The sequence below is a fragment of the Monopterus albus genome, unplaced genomic scaffold (assembly GCF_001952655.1).
Source record: "Monopterus albus unplaced genomic scaffold, M_albus_1.0 scaffold3.1, whole genome shotgun sequence".
In the NCBI taxonomy this organism is placed as follows: domain Eukaryota; kingdom Metazoa; phylum Chordata; class Actinopteri; order Synbranchiformes; family Synbranchidae; genus Monopterus; species Monopterus albus.
The window spans coordinates 7,157,906-7,177,411 of NW_018127883.1; the positions used below are offsets into that span (position 1 = coordinate 7,157,906).

General features: G+C 42.0%; 1 protein-coding gene across 2 annotated transcripts in view; it reads left to right on the forward strand.

Moving 5' to 3' along the window:
* Positions 1–906: 906 nt before the first annotated feature.
* Positions 907–19,506, forward strand: part of smoc2 (SPARC related modular calcium binding 2) — a 24,729-nt gene continuing 6,129 nt past the window's right edge. The window contains exons 1-9 of one of the 2 annotated variants that reach the window (XM_020602763.1): positions 907–1,514; positions 6,875–7,037; positions 9,186–9,292; positions 10,426–10,525; positions 11,176–11,220; positions 13,369–13,449; positions 14,787–14,861; positions 16,421–16,607; positions 18,012–18,094. In XM_020602763.1, the coding sequence (XP_020458419.1) occupies positions 1,440–1,514; positions 6,875–7,037; positions 9,186–9,292; positions 10,426–10,525; positions 11,176–11,220; positions 13,369–13,449; positions 14,787–14,861; positions 16,421–16,607; positions 18,012–18,094 (916 nt within the window). In that variant the 5' untranslated portion in view covers positions 907–1,439. The remainder of the gene's footprint in view (positions 1,515–6,874; positions 7,038–9,185; positions 9,293–10,425; positions 10,526–11,175; positions 11,221–13,368; positions 13,450–14,786; positions 14,862–16,420; positions 16,608–18,011; positions 18,095–19,506) is intronic. The other variant, XM_020602771.1, reaches the window with a different exon arrangement.

Genomic DNA, 19,506 nt, shown 5'->3' on the forward strand with positions numbered 1-19,506 from the left:
TCTTTTCAGCCACAACACTCTGATTCGAGTTTCAGAATATAGTTGTCTTAATTAAACGTTGACGTATAAGATTTTATTTCACTCAAGTTGAAAAGTAAGACATTAATGTCGGGATAATAATGTTGATTCGATTTTCAAAATGAAAACAAAATTCAAGGGTGATTCAACCTTAGTCCATGACATTGATTTAACCATAAATAAATGTTGAAATGCCAGCTGGGCAGAACAAACAATATTACTAACAGATAATTTAGCCTGTGATCGTATAAGAATGAAGCAACATTATTGGTTGCATCCTCGTATTACTTAGTAATTTAGTTTTTTCTTTTAGTACCTTTCTTTGCTGCCTTTGGCGTCAGATAATTTTAAAAAATGTGTGATAAAATTTTTACAGTCTCACCAGGCTGTGTTTAGCAGGCTGTTATAATTTGTGATTACTTGTATTTACCGCTAGATGGCGTTTTAGTCACAAGGTGCAGCTGTCAGCATTGTAATAAAGACGTTCAAGAGACCTGTCAAAGTCTGTCTCAAGGAGAATTAAGAATAAACGCCAAACTGATCACATCCCTCCCAATCTAGCTTCAGCATTGATCATAATCATTCAATAGCACTATGAAGATGAGTTTGGCGTCCACTGCTTTGCTTGAAGTATGCGATTTAAATCAATCAACAGGACAAATGGCAAATTATTTTGCTTTCAAAACATTATTAAATTGTAATGTCTCTGCTTGTGTACTGAAGAACTTTGTGTATCTGTATTTACAGAATGTTATTATAAGCGGAGAGACAGTCAAGGAAATCGAAACTACATTGAAGTTCATGTGTGTGGTATTATCATTGGAGTGTAGACTGTATTTCTTCTTTTTGCTGACCTTCCCAGCAAACAATAGCCTGTCTGATGATCTCCCTCACTAACATCGTCACACGGTCCTCTTAAGAAAGGATTTCTTGTTGTGGTTTTGAAAGATAAGGGAAACAAAAAACGTGAAAGAAAAGAATGCCTGGCGTGTTTGTCTCAGCTACCAGCAGTCCCCCTAACCCTACACCTACCTACCGGCTGGTGAACTGCCTGTTTTCGATAAGAGATCTAGTCCACAAAATCAAGTGTGGAGGGAGGGGGTGTGGAGAAAGAAGTCGTATTGGAGAGAATTAGAAAGGGAGAATAGACACCGAGGGAGGGGAAAAGGTCAGGAACACGAGGGCTTTATGCACTGCCACAAATAAGGAGAGTGTCTACACAAACGGTTTAGCAAACGAAACCAAGGAGACAAAGTGAAATAAGCCTGCAGTCCCCTCTCTGCCACGCTTTTTTTCGCAAGGACTACTCTGGATTTTTAAACATCTTTTCCAAGAGACAGTTTTTGTCCCTTTGGGAAGTCCGTGCTACTGAGTTTTTGACTGTGTGTAATTTGGAGAGTTTATTGCCACGCTGCGTCAGGATGCGCGTCTGTCTGCTGCCGGTCTTCCTCTGTCTTCTGTGCGTTGGACGCGCTCAGAAGTTCTCTGCTCTTACGGTAGGAAGAGCCACATAACTCTTCGAAAGTGTCTCATCTCATGGTTTTAAAAGGAACGGCATGCTTGTGCGTTCCGTGCGTAAAAGTGAAACACGCACTGACAAATGGGTTTTTTTGTAACAGGAATACAATCCTGAAACAAGGCTTCTCGTCCGCTTCTTTTGTGTTCTTTTTGCGAGCATTTCCTGTAACAAGTGTTTATGCACAGAGATGGTAAATCAGTTTGAACATTATAACCCATGCGGACCATGTGACTTTTAGATGTAATCTCTCTCAAGAATGGCAGAAGGCTAAGTTAAGATGGAATTTAAATTTTAAGAAAATATCAAAGAGCTGCACTGTAGAACTTTTTCGGGGTCTCTGCACAGCATGTCTGACATGGCAGAGCAGCTGGCTTTCCTGTGAGGAGTCGACTGGGTTGTTAGAAGCACCACTGTTCGCTTTTAGGGCCTTCCCCTGCCTGCCAGCTTCTTAGCTTGTCTGCCTCTCTGTCCTGTTCGCTTTTGTACCTTGTTGTGGCTCTTAGAGACTAAGGTGTCAGTGTCAGAAGGTCTGCTTCACCAAAGCACATGGCGTTGTTTACAGCAGCAGCAAAACCGTGCATCATATCAGTTTCTCCTCAAAGTGCAGGAGAAAGTGTATCTTTAAAGGCAAATGAGGGAAATTTTATGGCCAGGATCAAGTGCAGGTACACTGCTGACAGAGCGGAATGTGTTCTGCCTTCCCTAGCTTTGTTATTTATGATGAAGATGTCTTAACATCCAACTGGAAATAAATGGCTATGAGATTTTAACCTGCAGGTGAGGGGGTTGGAGATCCTCTCTGATGGCACTATGGAGTTATGGAATGTGGGAGGAATTGTTGCACTGAGAATATACTTCCCTAAGTTTTCACTATGATACACACATTTACACACCCAGAATGTGGGTGCAGATAATGTGAGCTTCTTGTTATTGAGGTGTCAGGGGTAACATTTATCCAGCAGTTCATATAAAGGTTACACAGATATGACTGTATGGAGACAGCATCCAAGAAGAAGAAGAATCCTTTCTATTTCATTGCAAGTTTAAGTATTAAGTGTGTCTGCGTCAAACTTTGACACTGTGGTTCACTAGTTTCCTTACTGGAATAACATGCACTTGTACTTTTACAGACTTTGTGAGTGTGATCAATGGCTTATTGTTTGAATGATACATGAGAGGTTTTTACTGGTTTCAAGAAAATGGCTCCATGTTATATTTTGTGCATACTTGAGGTTGAACGGGCACCTAAATATTTGACCAAGTTATTCTCTGGCCAGACTTTTTTTGTGGCTTATATAAGTAGTGTATGAAAAGCTGTGATACCTCTTTTACAAACATGTACAAACTAAGTTTAGCATAACATATGGGCTCTAGTGTCTTTCCTAAAATTGTGCACCTGCCAAAAGACTTTTTTTCATTGTCACAGCACCATCAGTGCCTGTTCACACCAGCTCTTTTTCTTTCTAACATCTTTCCCAGCCTTTTCCTTTGATTGAGTTAGTAGCCTTGGTAAAGTCCTGTCACTTTCTTCCCTTTCCACCATGTTGGAAACTAATGATCCTCTTTGCATCCTAGCATCCATGCAGGAAACGCCAGCAAAGGCCATTTAGCACGTTTGCTATGGCTCCCAGCTGGGGCCCCCACTGACCCTGTGGGGCTGTGGTGTACGGGGCCTCTTGGGGCTGTGGAGGCAGGGGCCTCCCAGCCCAGAAGGCCCTTATCAGCCTACAATGTGCTCTCTGCTGGAGGCTCACCTCCTCTGTACTCCATTCTACCCCACAATACTACAGAGCCAGGGGGAGGTAATAGGATTTGATTTGTATGCTGGTTGGTCTTGGAAAAAAAAAAGGTTTCCCTTACACTCCGCCCGTCTCGCCCTCTCTGGCCTGTCTCTTGTTCCTTTGCCAACCTCCTGTATTATTTGAACAGATGCAAACAGCATCTTCTAAGCGAGATCATGCAAAGAAAAAAGAACTAATGAAAGGAATGAAAGCAAAATCAAAAGGAGAAAAGTGAGGCAGCTGTCTGGAAGTAGACAAGAAAAGGATTTGTGCAGTAAATGGATTTGGGTCACAATATGTGTTCAGTCTTGTATGAGTCTCCTTTAATGATAAATCTTGGTGGAAGCTTGTGCTGCCTGTAGCTGAGCCATAAACCATCAGTCAATCTCCACCAAGTTGCTGTGCATGATGATTGTGCCGTTTGGAGAGGGTGGAATGAAACATTGGGAGAGTGTCAGGGCTCTACCTCAACCTTGCCAATTCATCACAACAGGTCAAACACTCCTGCGATCTGCAGCTGACAGCTAACAAACATTAGGAGTACAGAGAAGGAAGAGGTCTTCAACACACCATTAGTCTCTGACACTCCTTTCTGTCACTGGCTTTCACATCTTATTGGTTCTCCTGCTGTAGTCTCCAACTATGACTTTGAAATAAACACTTGGAAGTCTAATTGTGAATCTGGGCGGCTGATTTCATGGGTGGCTGATCTCATGGATAGCTGTGTTTTTCCATGCTGTGTTCTTGGAGCTTTATCATAAGCCCGAAGGCCCTTGGTGCTCTGCTGTGTGCTGTACAGTGGATATCTAGCAAGATGCTGGGCTGCTGAATGACTCTGTTTGGGTTGTCAGTCTGCTGGCTGACAGGGCCTGATGCTGATTATGCTGGTGTGGTGTGACCACTGAGGTGGCCAGCGAGGGCTGTGGCAAGGCTGGCGGTCCACCGCTAAGCATGGCTGGATGCACTCAGACACTGTTAGAGCAGTTACTGGCTCTGGAAGATTGTGGTCTTCTGCAAAAACCATCATCAGACCAGCCTGTCATGCCTACTGGACTGTATTTGAATGGGTGAGCTGTGAGAGACAGAGTAGAGGGTGAGAAGAGGTCACCACTGCAGGAGGAGGTCGCTGGTGTGGACGGACAAGGGGAGAGGGTGAGAGGGAGACTGTCAGTTAAGTGCAATGATGCAAACAATCTAAGAAACTCGGAGACATTAACAAGGAGGGGCAGACCCCCAGTTTATGCAGAGACACAGGCAAAGAAATAAGTAGCAGTAGAAAGAGAACTAGTATTATTGTTCTGTAAATATATTTTAACCATTCATATCAAAGTACAACAGCAGTTTGTAAAGATAGCATTAAGTAACAGTTGCTTAGTTGATGAGAGTCAATGTGCCATCTGGTGTTGCCATCTGACTTAATGATTAAGGTCATCCAACCAAGCTTGCTCATTTACAGTGATGCAAAAGGCCAGCTTCTTCACAGATTAAGTTACAACCAATAATCAAATTTAAAATCAAAAATCCTCCCAGTTGTGTCAAAATAGGTGGTAGCCAACCTCTTTGTTTGTGATCCCCTAAAGGAATGTCTTTTGTGACCTATCCTCACACATTATAATGGATGTGAAAGGGCTTTTCCCTGTCAAACTGTTCAATCTGAGTGGTTTCAGTGGCCCACACACCAGAAAACATTTATTATGTGGGGTGCTCTGGTGCTCTACAGTGGACTGTGCTGCAAGTGTTGCCTTGCTGAATTAAAGACAGCACTATTAATTCTCTTTATTCAGTGGAAATAGACAGCGTGTTTTGTGATTCTCAAAGGAGGAGGAAGAGGTATTACTCTCTTTCTGTTTAGAAAGACGAAAGATGAGCGCTGAGACTTGGACATAGGCTGTTCTTGTGAAGCAAATAACTTCCTAGCTCTGCAGCACAGGATGCCTTTTGTGTTCTCCTTATGACACTGAGAACAAAGAGCTTATAAAAAGTTTGGTTCTGAAAAAAATTCATTCAATCCAAAAGATTCATTTTTCATCCTTGTGGCTCCTCTTCCTATGTGTTTGAACGGGCTTCTCCTCTCTGATTCCACCCTGACCCCCACAGAAAGATTTATGAGCAGGGTTGACAGAGTGGGCGGTGTTTGCCCCCTGGCCCAGGGCGATGCTTTCTGCCAACCCTCCTCCAGGTGCACGCTGCCCTGCAGCTCTGCTCGTCTGGAGGCAGGGGGGCTGTCACCAAAGCTCACTCTCATTTCATTTGTAAGATATTAGACCCAACTAATTATTTTTTTAATTTGTGGTCACCCTTGTCCTTTTTATGGATTTCTGTCTTTTTCTTCTTGCTCTTTATTATAATCTGACCTGTCTTTTGATTATTAATAACATAGTTTTATGGCTTACCTTTAGGTGAGGACTTTGTCTGCTTTGTGTCACAGACTGATAGTTGTGTGAGCAAAAGAGAGAAAATTTCTGTCTCTCTGCATTTCTGCTCTGAAAAATTGTTCATAAAGACTTGGGGTGTTTTTCCATCCACCAAACAAAAACATCGCAAAACAAAAGAGCAAAAGTGATTGAAAAGTTAAAGTGTTTCATACCTGCAAATACTTTCATTATAAGAGAAGACAAAAACATTTCAGAGAGGTATTTGTTTTTGGATATGACTGACTGAAAACAGGACCTGCATGGGCATGGGTACAGGGTTTGTTGTTTTTCACTCTACCCAAGTTATTATTCCATTGCACTGAATGAATCACGTGAACTTTAGGTAAACCCAGCATTCACACTGTAGCACCACAAAGCTCACTGACATCTAGTTTAGACATCTAGACAGCTCCTCTGTCATTTACTGTCTTTTCATTCATTCTAGCAGTCACAGCTTGTTGCCACCCCCTTCACCACCACCGCCACTCCATTGTGTGCCCTGGCAAGAGGGTTTCATACCACGGTGGCAGATACAATGGCAGCATTGACACAGGTGATCCGATGCATTCAGCCAGGAGTCTCTGTCCTTGTTTCCCCTTTTCATGGCTGAGTAAAACATGCTCAGCAGCAATTTCAGGTGAATACCTGTGCAGGTGATGGCACAGACAAAGAAAAGAGGAAGTATCAGTCAAGTCTTCTTCAGGCCTTTGGATAAAGACATATCATGGCTGCACCCTGATAGGCTCGTAGTGGCACTGCTTCATCCTCGTGAAAGGATGCTGCACCTGTTTATTAACCTCCAATAAAAGTTTTGAAACACAACAATTTGTTCTGTTCTGCTATTACAGATTTTGGGAGACTGTTTTCATTCATTCATTCATTTTCTACCGCTTAATCCCTGAACGGAGTCACAGGAGGGGCCGGAGCCAATCCCGGCCGGCAATCGGGCAAAGGCGGGGTACGCCCTGGACAGGTCGCCAATCCATCGCAGGGCTGGGAGACTGTTTTATAAAATGAATTTGCTCCTACACAATTTCCAAATAGTTTGCGTAAATCCCTCCCTATATTGCTCACTGATTCCCAGAAATGGGTCATTTAGCAAATGTTTTCTCTGTTCATCTCATACCTTTTCATTTCTGCAGTTCCTGCGGGTGGACCAGGATAAGGAGTGCAACATGGAATGTAGTGGAGCTCCTCGTAAACCCCTATGTGCCTCTGATGGCAGGACCTTCACATCTCGCTGCGAGTTCCTCCGAGCCAAGTGCCGCGACCCCCAGCTGGAGGTCATCCGGGGGCCATGCAAAGGTCAGGTCATAAGTCACACTTCAGTGCAGCCTGATGCTCTACAATGTGCAGAGTGGGTCACAGTAGAAACTTGTGTGTTAAATTCATTTCAGCATAATTGATTCTTTGAGCACTGAGGGTGAGTAGGTTTGGCACAGTGAGAGTGAAGCTCTACTCTTGTTGGTTTTGTGATTTCATGCCATTTGTACTGATAAAGTCTCGGATGTTTCAGTGCTTTATAAATAAAGTTGGTATGGTATGGTATAAAGTAAATGTGTGATCATTTGTCACAAAACTTGTTTCAATTTCAGTGGAATTTATGCTTGTTTACCCGGGTATTTCATGCTTCTGTTTCATACTTTATCACAGTCAGTGCATCAGCTACTTCTCCACTGATTTGAAATGGCTTCAGCTCTCTGAAATCATATTTTTATGCAGAGCTGGGATCATTAGAATGAAATATCTTGACAAGAATTAATGGTGCTATTTTCATCATATCTGATGTGAGGCTGCACATTTGTGATGGATGGAGGACTGAAGATGAAAAGCAAATGGAGAGAAAGAGCCAGTGAGGTCAGCAGCTCACAGACTCCCTCATTGTTAGTCACTTTTGGAAGGAAGAACCCATACACCCCGATGCTGCATACTGAACGTTTTCACCCCCACCATACTCACTAACTCTATACAGCTAGTTCATCACTCTATAAACTGGGGACAATGCCCCACTCTTACCCATTACAATATTAGATCCCTAATACAGGAGGTGTAATCAAGAGGGTTTGCTTAAAACGAATTCTCATATGATGGAAAAGCATTGCACGATTTTATGCCCTTGCTGGGTCTCTATGGCAACGTTTCTAAGCGGACATCTGGATGTAGCGAACAGCACCAAGACACAGAAAAGAGGATTCCAGCAAGGAAGCTGAAAGGAATGAGAGTCTATGAAAGTTGTATTGTATGTGCCATTAGCATGGGGGCTATAAGGGTCTGGACCCCCTTCTGCTTCTGGATGGCTGGGCTGAAAGACACAGCAGCACCAGCCAACTTAGCAGCCAAAATAAACCAGAGGGCCAGTCTGGCCTAAAAGCACAGAGATAGGATTGTTTTGAAGGATGGTAAGCCTGGCACCACATTTGGTTTCTATCATTGTACTGATGATTCAAGTGTCCTGTCATTTTTTCCAGTCAGCTTTTTGGTCAGAGCCCCCTGGAGAAGGACGATGGTTTGGGGTTTTTCCACTGCAGCTAACTTCAGAGCTCCTCAATTCACTGTTTTCCTTCATCCGGAACATCCGACTTCTTGCCCCCTCTTTTTACCAGTGACAGTGACACACACACACATACACACACTAGACTGATGAGCAAAACCAGTGCACATTCCCCTGCATGTGTCTAATGCCAGCGATGTGCAGCATCCTGACCAAACTGGTGAACGTTTTTAAACTTAGCATGAGTCATTGTTTTAATGTGATTTGAACCTGCCAGCCAGACAAGCACTGCGTGGCAGCTAGTGTGTCACACTGAGTTACCATCAAACCCTTCGCTGCTCCACATCTCCCTAAGAGTTTATACAGCTGGCTGCTTTTGTCCCATTAAGGTGATGTAGCCATGTAATGACAAGATAAGCCATGACCCTGACAGAGAGATGTGAAAACACTTAAGGTACACATAGGTGAAAAGTTGCTAACCCACATTTATACCAACAAATACTTAGAGGACAGTTCCGGCTGAACTGAGGAGACAGTCAGGGTTTAGGAAGAGAGTGAGACAGACTTGGAGAAATTAAGGAAGGGTCAGGTTTTCCCTGTGCATCAGCCTTTTCTTGGGTGACTGGAATATTCTACAGGAGCAGCACGGGGTGCCTCGCTCAGTAATGGCTTTACCACCAGGCACTGTGTAGGCTTGTCTGACATATTCCTAATAAGACCGGGGGTGTTGGTTTTATTCCCAGCCACACAAGTATCTGCTGCTTCTGAAATATCTTGAATTGTTTTTCCTCAATCTGTTCTCTCTCCCTGCATTTTTCTCTCATTTCTTATCATCTGTGAGTGTTGACTTTTTAAGCCTCTTGGTTTTATAGTTGTGCAGCATAAGAAAATAGTTAAGTTGTGGGTTGAATCATGAGTCTCTATGATGTGTAGTGATTATGGTGATTTGTGGTGCTTCTCAGATACATCCAGATGTGTAGCAGAGAAGAAGTACACAGAGCAGCAAGCCAAGAAGCTCTTCCCACAGGTCTTTGTGCCTGTATGCAACCCTGATGGCACATATAGCGAGGTAACAAAAAGTCAATGTCAGAGATACAGTGCCTTGCGAAAGTATTCGGCCCCCTTGAACTTTGCGACCTTTTGCCACATTTCAGGCTTCAAACATAAAGATATAAAACTGTAATTTTTTGTGAAGAATCAACAACAAGTGGGACACAATCATGAAGTGGAACGAAATTTATTGGATATTTCAAACTTTTTTAACAAATAAAAAAACTGAAAAATTGGGCGTGCAAAATTATTCAAATCCACATAAGGGATGACGGCAACATTCATAGATCCTGGAATGCACAATGAGGGGCAATGTTCATTCCTATTACAGAGGCCCACTGAAATTTTTTTGAGGAAAAGCTGTGTTAGACTGCATATTGTTTATAGTAAAGTATTTTTATATACAAATATAAAAATGAAAATGTTTCTGGAGTGGGACTTTAATTAATTATAGAAGTTGTGCAGAAGCTGCCCATAGCTCTACACAGTGATCCATGTGTGTACTGTATGTGTTTCTATGCTGCTCCAAATGAGTCTGTTCTGGTTCAACTTGTCTTATTAAATGAGCTTAAAAATAAAGTGACACCTTAGTTATAAAACACTGAGCAGGCTGTAACACACAAGAGTGTGTACTATAAACAATATGCAGTCTAACACAGCTTTTCCTCAAAAAAATTTCAGTGGGCCTCTGTAATAGGAATGAACATTGCCCCTCATTGTGCATTCCAGGATCTATGAATGTTGCCGTCATCCCTTATGTGGATTTGAATAATTTTGCACGCCCAATTTTTCAGTTTTTTATTTGTTAGAAAAGTTTGAAATATCCAATAAATTTCGTTCCACTTCATGATTGTGTCCCACTTGTTGTTGATTCTTCACAAAAAATTACAGTTTTATATCTTTATGTTTGAAGCCTGAAATGTGGCAAAAGGTCGCAAAGTTCAAGGGGGCCGAATACTTTCGCAAGGCACTGTACTTGTTTTGAATATAATGCATAAAGGCCACAGTAGAAAAGAGAAACTCCCCGGAGTCCACTTTTGCAATGGATGGATGTTGATGAGTTTTTAACCTTGTCCTTTTACATTTCATTTTTACAGATGCCATTCCTGGTTTAGTTTGTGCTGACCTTGCGTTGTGCTGTTTTGATTACAGGTTCAGTGCCACAGCTACACTGGATACTGCTGGTGTGTCACCCCTGACGGCCGACCCGTCAGTGGCTCAGCAGTAGCCAATAAAAAACCTCGATGCCAAGGTGGGTAACACCACTACAACCTGTCTTATAATGGACAGTTATCAAAAACATATATACTGTGTTTCCATTTCAGTGTACCAAGCCTGATGTATGTGGTTTTGGTAATTTTGTGAAACAATAATGGTGAATCAAATTGAACACACCAAAGCATGACAGTCCATGTTTGTGGGACATGTAATCTTCAGTCCTGTGGGAAAGTGGTCAGTGACAGGACTGGGGGTTTGGAGGCCACCAGAGAACTGAGCATTTGCTTCAGTCATGGGGCTGTGTTGTAAATATGCCTAGTAGAAAAGCAGAGCTACAGAGTTGAACAACCTAGTTAAGCTGTAAGGAATGTAAGTGTTCTTGGAGGATGGCATCTGCCAAGCAATCAAACAGCCAATGCCACATGTCTTCCCTGTGCATCTCTGTGGGGCTGCCTTGGAAGCCACTGCTGCCTCCATAGCGAGAAAGCTCCAGAGGTAGTAGTTATATTGTAAATCACGAAGCCACCACAAATAAATTAATAACCAGTTTTAAGTCTGGTGGCTGTTTGTTCATGTGCCACAAATTAGGCCAGATATTTGAATTCTTTTGTGTTGTTATATGACATGCATGAACAAAATGCATGATGGTGAATATTTAATTAATTTGAACCTGTCACTTTTCAGGATCAAAACAAGAGAGAGCTACCACAAGGGAGCCAGGTAAAGCAGGTGAGACTTTAATTAAAGAAAAATTCATTCTCAGAGGTACACTGACTGCTTTATACTGCATGTGTATGTGCACTTTTGTGTGCGTCCATGTGCATGTGTAGCATGTATGTATGTGTGTGTATTCGTTTGTGTCTATGTCTATTAGCCTGCATCTGTGCTGTAGATGTACAAGGTAGGTCACCTGTTAAGGCTTGCCTCTAATATTTTGTGAATTTGAGAGTGTGAGCAGCCTGAAGGCTGATATAAAAGCACTGAGAAACAAGACTAAGGTGAAAAGCTGCAGTGAACTTTAATCTACACCGCCAGCAGCTACAGTGCCTATAACCTACTGCTGTCTGTACCAGGCTGCCAAACAGCCTGAGAGGTAGCAGCCAGAATGGAGGAACATGTACTTACAGTATCATAAGCTTTTCTTCTCTAACTTTATCTCTCTTCACTGTGGTTCTTTTTCAGCAGCAGCATCACAAGATATAAGGAAATTTTCACCCTATTTTCACTGTCTCTCATCAACATCTGCCCTCCTCCTCCAGATACAGAACCACTATGTTTCCCTCTTGCTCCACTCCAGAAATTGTATATCTTACTTTCATCTTTTAAGAGACTCTTTGTTTAAGGAAAAAGTGTAATTTGTGTTGATTCAGATCAATTCCTTATGTGACTGTGTGTTTGTATGCATGAATGTATGTATGTGACTGAAATAGAGAAAGTGTGTACGTATCCACTTGTGTTTGTCACATGCATTACTCCTGTCAGTTGCGCCTCTCACTGTGTAAACAATCTTGGGTATAGTGTCTGTCTGAGCCTGGCCAACTTCTTACATATAGTGGGAATGCAAAATGTGAGAGAGGAGGAGGGATGGTGCAAGAGGGAATGAGAAAGGAAAGGAGGTTGGGGGTGCTGTGGTTCAGTTTGAACTGGTTGGATAAACAGGGTGGTGAAAAGTAGAATAAACTGTAGATCTGTGGTGTGCCAGCACTGAAAATAGCAGTGATTGCATCAATATTTTGTTTCAGCAGAAGCCCATCAGTATCTACAGTAAGCACTGCACAGCAGCTATTGCTGCACTTTTATTACCTGAATATTGGTAAAGTCAGACATCAAATGTTTTTTTATAAACCCATCACTGGTGCGTAACTTGATAAATTAATTCCCATGCCAGAATCATAAGCAGCTGACGACTGACAAAACAGCAGTAAAACTAATGCCACAAATGACCACAAATAGCGTGGGGGTTTCCTGGCAGATGCTAAAAGAGTTGTTACAGTCATGTAAATGGCCACAAAGTAAAGACAGGTCATTAGTGGTTTATCGTAAATCCAAATCATAAATAGACTTTTTGAGATGGCATTTCCATCCGTTAAGCGAGCAGAGTAATAACATGTCTGCCTCACACTGACTGTATGTATTTTTATCCACCACCCCTGCTTGAGAAGATGAATAGCTGGCACAACAAGCTTACAGTAAATGTAAACTCCTGATTTTGCAATGGAGAATTCATTGTTAAAGCAAAGAAGTTTAAACTCAATCCCTGTTTGTGAAGCAACCCATCAGAGGTGCCCAGACTGGAGAATTAACAGAGGTTCACTGTGAGCAGAATGAGTGACCTACACTGAGGTTAACCACACTTTTGGCCGTGGTTTCACTCTAAGCTGCTCAAAATCTCCATCTCCGTCTGCCTCCTGCCACAAATCAAACAAACAAACAGAGACCAAATAAACAGTGGGCTTCATTCTCTCCCTGTTAATTGGTTCCTCTCAGACTTAGCTACTGCATTCTTCACCCTTTGTGTTTCTCCCACCTTCACACAGCTCTCACAGCTCACATGTAAGGATGCAGCAGGATATCGGGAACAACTGGATCTCATCCTCTCCTCATTCATTATAACTGACCTCAATCTGTCTTCCATAGTGTAATTACCTCCCTTATTGCATGAAGTGAAACTATAGGAATATATGACTATTATTTCCAATTTTACTCCTCTATTCTCTTACTGCCACACACCTCTTTCTGCTTTCATCACACACACACAGACCTCTACCTTTCTAATTGTACTCATCTCTACTTCTACCCTCAACCTTCTTGGCCGGGCAAAGTGCAAATCTCCCATAGTTAAGTGTTCTCTAATCTAGCTTACTCTTGTAATTGTAGTCTCCTTGCAAATATTCTCAATTCTAAATGCAGATGAGACTGGCCTAGTGGTGGATCCTCAGCCTGCTGCAGATGAAGAAGGTGAGTAAAAATGTTTGATACTGTGCCTGTGTTTACTGACTCAAAAGCACAGCACCAAAACATCCTTAAAAGGGAAAAAAGGAGCCTGCACAAGAGGCTGTTACAGCATCATGCTTCAAATAAGGTCACTGGCAAAAGTATGACAGTAAAACTTGAGAAGATACACAAGTTTTGATGTAAATGTTAAAGAAATCTAAGAGGACAATTTCAGCATGAGTTGTTTTTGCTTTTGTTTTTTTGTATCTTTGACATTAAAGTGAGACTTTGCAGTTTTTGATGAATAGAATCCTTGTATGGTTACAAGTTAGAATAAAAGACAATAAATGCTGAAACAGCAGAACAGTAGCACACAGAGAAAAGTCATTGAATCAACAAACGTACTCATTAATATCCATTAGTTATCTTAACTTTGCTAACATTAGCTAGCTAGCCACTACAATGTACTAGATCAAGTACAATAAGCTAATAACAAATGTGTTATATCTTTTTTCAACTACATTTACTCAAGGACTGTACATTTCTGAAACAATTGTGATTATTTGATGTTATTCCTTTCTATACTAATGTGTATTTTTACCCCACAACATTTACTTTTTACTCAACTATATTTATCTGACAGCTCTGGTTACTGTACATATTAATATGTATTTAAAATATGTCATTATTAAAATATGGCACATTAATAGATAAATATAACCAATACCATGTAAAGTAGTTATTAACATTATTTACATGCTATTTACATGTTAAGTCAGTTTATTAAATAGTAACAACAAACCACTAATATATAATAATATATACGTAAACCGCTGAAAGATGCAAATCTGCCGAATGAGCACGACCTTTAATATTGTTTTGCTGCTAATATATCTGTACTCAGTGTTTTTACTTGTAACGGAGTACATCTATATTATGGTATTCATACATTCACTTCCTATTAACTCCAAATCACAGAGAAAACATCTTCCTACATTTCTAGGTCAATAAAAAATAGTACATCACTGTGAAGGGGAAGCAGAAAATCACATCTTGCAGTAGTGCATTAGAGCATTTTTTTATTTTGAGAGAAGTAATGTTTTATGATTTCATGTTAATGTAATTACTTGATAAGACAGGAGACTAGTCCTAGCTTTCTAACCCTCTTTTTGGCACCATATTTCTGGTTACAGCTGTCATATGCAATTTACTCTCCACGTCCACTCAAGCAGCTGGAGATACGATAACCCTGATGTGCATTTTACAGTCTGTGAGTTTTGGAACCACTAGGTTTGGCTCAGATGATAAATGAGTATGTTTTCATTTGAACCTAATAAAGCTGTCTCTGTGATATCTTTCAGATATCATTTCCCAGTACCCTACCCTGTGGACAGAGCAGGTTCGCAGCCGACAGAACAATAGAACCAGAGCACCATGTGAGTTTCAAAAACCACTTTTCCTTTAATGATGGCGATCGGGTGTTTGCAAACCTCAACTGAAAGCATGCTCTGTGTTTTTCCTACTTGTGTGAGCAATCATGGTTTGAGGCTGTTCCTGTCTTTTAAGGAGAGATGGTGGGTTGTGAAACCAATACGTCTCGGTGTTGGAGTGCTTCAGGCTTTGAGGATCTGCTTCTCTGTGGTTCTTCGCTTTGAAGAATATGTGTAATTATCAGGACATGGCACCAACACAGGATCTCCTATTCTTTTAGCTAGTCCATTCTGCTCTCCTCTTACACACATGCAGGTTTTTCATATTGTATAGATCAGCTGCCTCTTTGCTCTCTGGGGAAATATGTATAAAACATTATTATTTTGAGGCCAGTCTAAAGATGAGAACTCTGTGTGCATATTTGTGTGTGAATACCATTATCATAATTTACAACCAGTAAAAAAAAAGCCTGAGAAATGCAGCATTGATGGTTTTGATTACCATGTGCTCTTTGGAGTATAGGGGTGAAAAAACACCCTCCCCAACAAAGGGAGCACATACGGAGGAACTGGAGCGAAGAGAGTTGGTTGAGAAAGCAGGGAGGCATTTCATTTGGTCTCTTTTGGTCTCTTTTGTGTGGTTAAAGATCTCTAATGAAAATAAACAAAGAAAAGGGATATCCATAATCCCAAAGTAGCTTCCGAGCCTTGAGGCGAGCTGGGAAGAGAGGGAGATATTGGTGATGAAAGCCAGAAGAGCTTTACTTCCATCCCTGAGTTTAATGCTCAAATCTCTGTTGGAGACCTGCACAGCAGAGAAGGAGACTGCTGCACAAAGTGTGATTGTGTCATGCTGAGGCTGTTTCTGCCATCGAGACCACTGCGTTCACTGGGCATATAGGTATAAAAAAAGGTTGTGGAGCATTGTATTTGTCCCGGGGAATTTTAAACACGTGAACATATACAGTAGATGCCTGGTACTTTACATTACCAGGAGTAGTATGTCACTATGTGTGGGAGTGTGAGGGGAATGCCCGACTGACCAGTTTCACTTTTTTCTTGTCTGTGTCTCTCGCTGTCACACATGTCTATACAGGGCAGGGTGTCCAAATATTTATGTAACTTGGGGCATAGGGAGTGGTACTTAGTCATTAGCCCATTAATGTTCGTAAACAGTGCCATAGGGGGGCTGATACAGCAGTCTGCACACACTGTCTTGGAGCACTCATCCTCTACCTCTTTGTCTTCCTTCTTCTCCTCCTCAGGGATTTTGCCACAATAGGAAAGAGCAGCTGTGTGCATTCGTTTTAGCATAGAAATTGGTTCAAACATACTGCATGTTGCATAAATCCAAAATGTGTTAGCTAGATCTGGTTCAGAGTGTCTCCGAATGTAAACTTTATACAAACTCTCTTCTTTCCCTGACGGTGCATCTGGCGTCACACAAACTTGATCACCACTTTAGTGAATGCTGTTCTTGTGGATAGTGTGTGTATGTGTGTTTGTGTGACCAATTCTATGACACCTCTTCTGATTCCTGCATAACCTCTAACCCCTCTCTACAGCCTCATCATGTGACCAGGAGCAACAGTCTGCCCAGGAAGAAGCGAGACAGCACAAGAATGACGCTGTATTTGTACCAGACTGCGCCCAAGGAGGACTGTACAAGCCCGTCCAATGCCACCCTTCCACCGGCTACTGCTGGTGTGTGCTGGTGGACACTGGACGGCCCATACCTGGGACTTCCACCAGGTACGAGAGACTTTGACCATACAAAACTTGTGTTATATGAGGACTTATCTCTCTTTCACCCTACTTTACAAAGATTTGTGGAATTTATTGCTCCGTTCTTTGTGTCAAACAAGCCAGTTGTTACACAAAGCAATTAAGTGATCATTAGCTAACCTAAACCAGCATAGTGGACAGTTGTCAGCGAGGCTACCCAACTGGATGACCCAGCTTCATGCCCTTTACTGGCAAATATCTTCTGCACTCAAATGTTCCTATAACAATTACTTTAACAAATGTGATCGGCAGATCACCATTGTTGAAGAACAAGTGATCTTTGAAGCACACAAAGTTCATTATCTTTCCTCAGGTCTAAAGAAAGATAATGCTCTGCAATAAACTTTATATATACTTTCTCAATTTGAATTTTTTTTTTTGAAAACTATAATTTTGAGTCAAAAGACTTTTTTTGTGCTTGAGAAGAAAACGCACATGAATCTGATATAGTCATGCACACAGACATCTCTTTTGAAAGTGAGACAGAGGGTGCTTCTCAAGTCTCGTTCCTATGTCCTGAGCCTTTAGTCAACCTGGAAGGTGTTCCAGTCGACCTAGGACCAAGGATATTTCAAGTATCAGCTCTGAGGAACAAGGAGGCTGCTGGAGGAGGCAGCCACCTAAGTTTTCTTATGAAGTGACATGCCCCTTTATCAGAAATCATTTGGTGATTGAATGCTTCATATGAAGGATAGGAGGAAAGGAGGTTTTATGTCGTAAATAACTTCTCACGTTTTCCTTGCATTTTTTTTCTTCGCATCTTCTGTGGGTGGGATTAAGATGCAAGGAAAAGATGGAAGTGAGGGCAATGACAACCCATATAAGAGACTTGAGAAACACCCCGAGTGACTGGTCAGCAGTCAGTCTGGCTGGCAGACTGGGGCACAGGTACACTCTTACTGAGCAGCGAGGCTGGGTATCAGATTAACAAGGCTCTAGGCAGAGTGCCAGACAGCACATTAGTATACACATGGAAGTGTGGCTTTTACCCCTTCTCTCCCTGTCCCAAGCCAGCTTTTGGCCCAGCCACACAGCAGCATTTGGGAGTCCTCTGGCTCTCCAAGGGAGGCCGTGAAAGCTTCCTTGTGTCCCACACTCCCTGTCTGCCTCTTTCACTCTATTTCACTTGTTCTCATCCTCCTTCCCCCTTTCTGTACTCGTACTAATGCCAAATCCTTCCCCTCTTATTGGATGTGCATCACAGCCTCTGATTTGCCACAGAACAATTATTTGAATTCCTGAGATTTAACTGTACAGGGGTAATTGAAAAATGTAGGATTCCTCTCGGATTTTATAGTATAGTTTTATGTTAGTGTTTTTTGCAGTCTGAATAAATTGACATTTTCTCACATGATGTATTCTCTTTTGAAGGTATGAGCAGCCAAAGTGTGATGGCAATGCCAGGGCGCACCCGACTAAACCCAAGGACCACTACAAAAGCAGACATCTCCAAGGTAGGTCTTGAAAGAATGGACTCTGCTTTACCTCCCTGCTCAGACCACATGGTGAAGTCAGCTTCCAACTGCTGCAGTAATTCCAAGGTTGTGATAACAGTGTGTGTTTGTTGACATCATTAGCGCTGCTGGTCAAGGAAATGCTTGATAAAGAGTTGAGGATTTCCAGATACTGCTCCTCACTGGTCATTAAGCAAGGAGACAGAGATTGATCAGGGAAAGGATTCATCTTCAACCGACTTGGCAGATGAAGGACAGTGGGATGATACCACAGAGGAGAAACAGCAGGGAGAAGAGGTAGAGATAATGGATAATAGGATGCCAGAGACAGGTAATGATAGAAAGACTGACAACAGTGTAGATAAGTAAACTGAGGCTGGGAGAGAAGCTTTGGGGTGGTGGTCACAGGGTGAGCTTTATTACAGGCAAGATTGTGTTTGCTCTATAATCCACTGATTGAAACTGCTTTACTGTCCACTCCATCTGGCTGAGCTGCTTCTAGATTCAACTTTGATGTATTCTACATTACCATAGTTTGTGCAGACACAGTTTTGCAACGGATGGAGTGCATTCCATTTTGTTTCCATTTAATACTAGATCATGAATATCATCATATTTAGTTTTATCAGTAAATGCATAGCTTGTCTTAAAACCAGTGCCAAGTAGAGTTGTCGCTTTAAGCTGCTGCATATAACCAAATCACAGTTTAAAGCTGAACATTGCAAATGTGCTGTTTTTTGGTGGTTTGGTAAACATGTTAATAATCCAGCAGCATATGAACAGAGTTGCCTCTGTTCCTGCACCATCCATAACTGTTTATATAACAGTGTGCCAGGCCAGAGCTGTGCTCGCAGGTGGTGCATTTAGCAGCAGAGCAGCAGCCTATCTCTGCATCAAGGACTTTTGTACATTGTGTATATAAAACGGTGGGACAGACAGTCACAGATGAATGCTCCTTAGAACAACAAATCATCTTTGCCTTCTAATGGCACTAATGGTGTGTATTATTGCTAGGATATTGTGGAGGAATAATTACAATATATCAAATCAAATCAAATCAAATTTTATTTGTATAGCGCCAAATCACAACAAAAGTCATCTCAGGACACTTTACAAAGTAAGGTCTAGACCTTACTGTTATCAATATTATTACATAGGGAAAACCCAACAAATCCCCCTTGAGCAAGCACTTGGCGACAGTGGGGAGGAAAAACTCCCTTTAACGGAAGAAACCTCCGACAGACCCCGGCTCTTGGTGGGCGGCCTTCTGCCTCGACCGGTTGGGGTGAGTGGATAGAGGAGAGACAAAAGAAGAAAAGCAACAAGACACAACAATCAAACACTGATCAGGTCGATGTGGCTGGTGACTGCTTGTCAGAGACGTAGAGCTCCAGGGCCAGGGCAACCTGCAG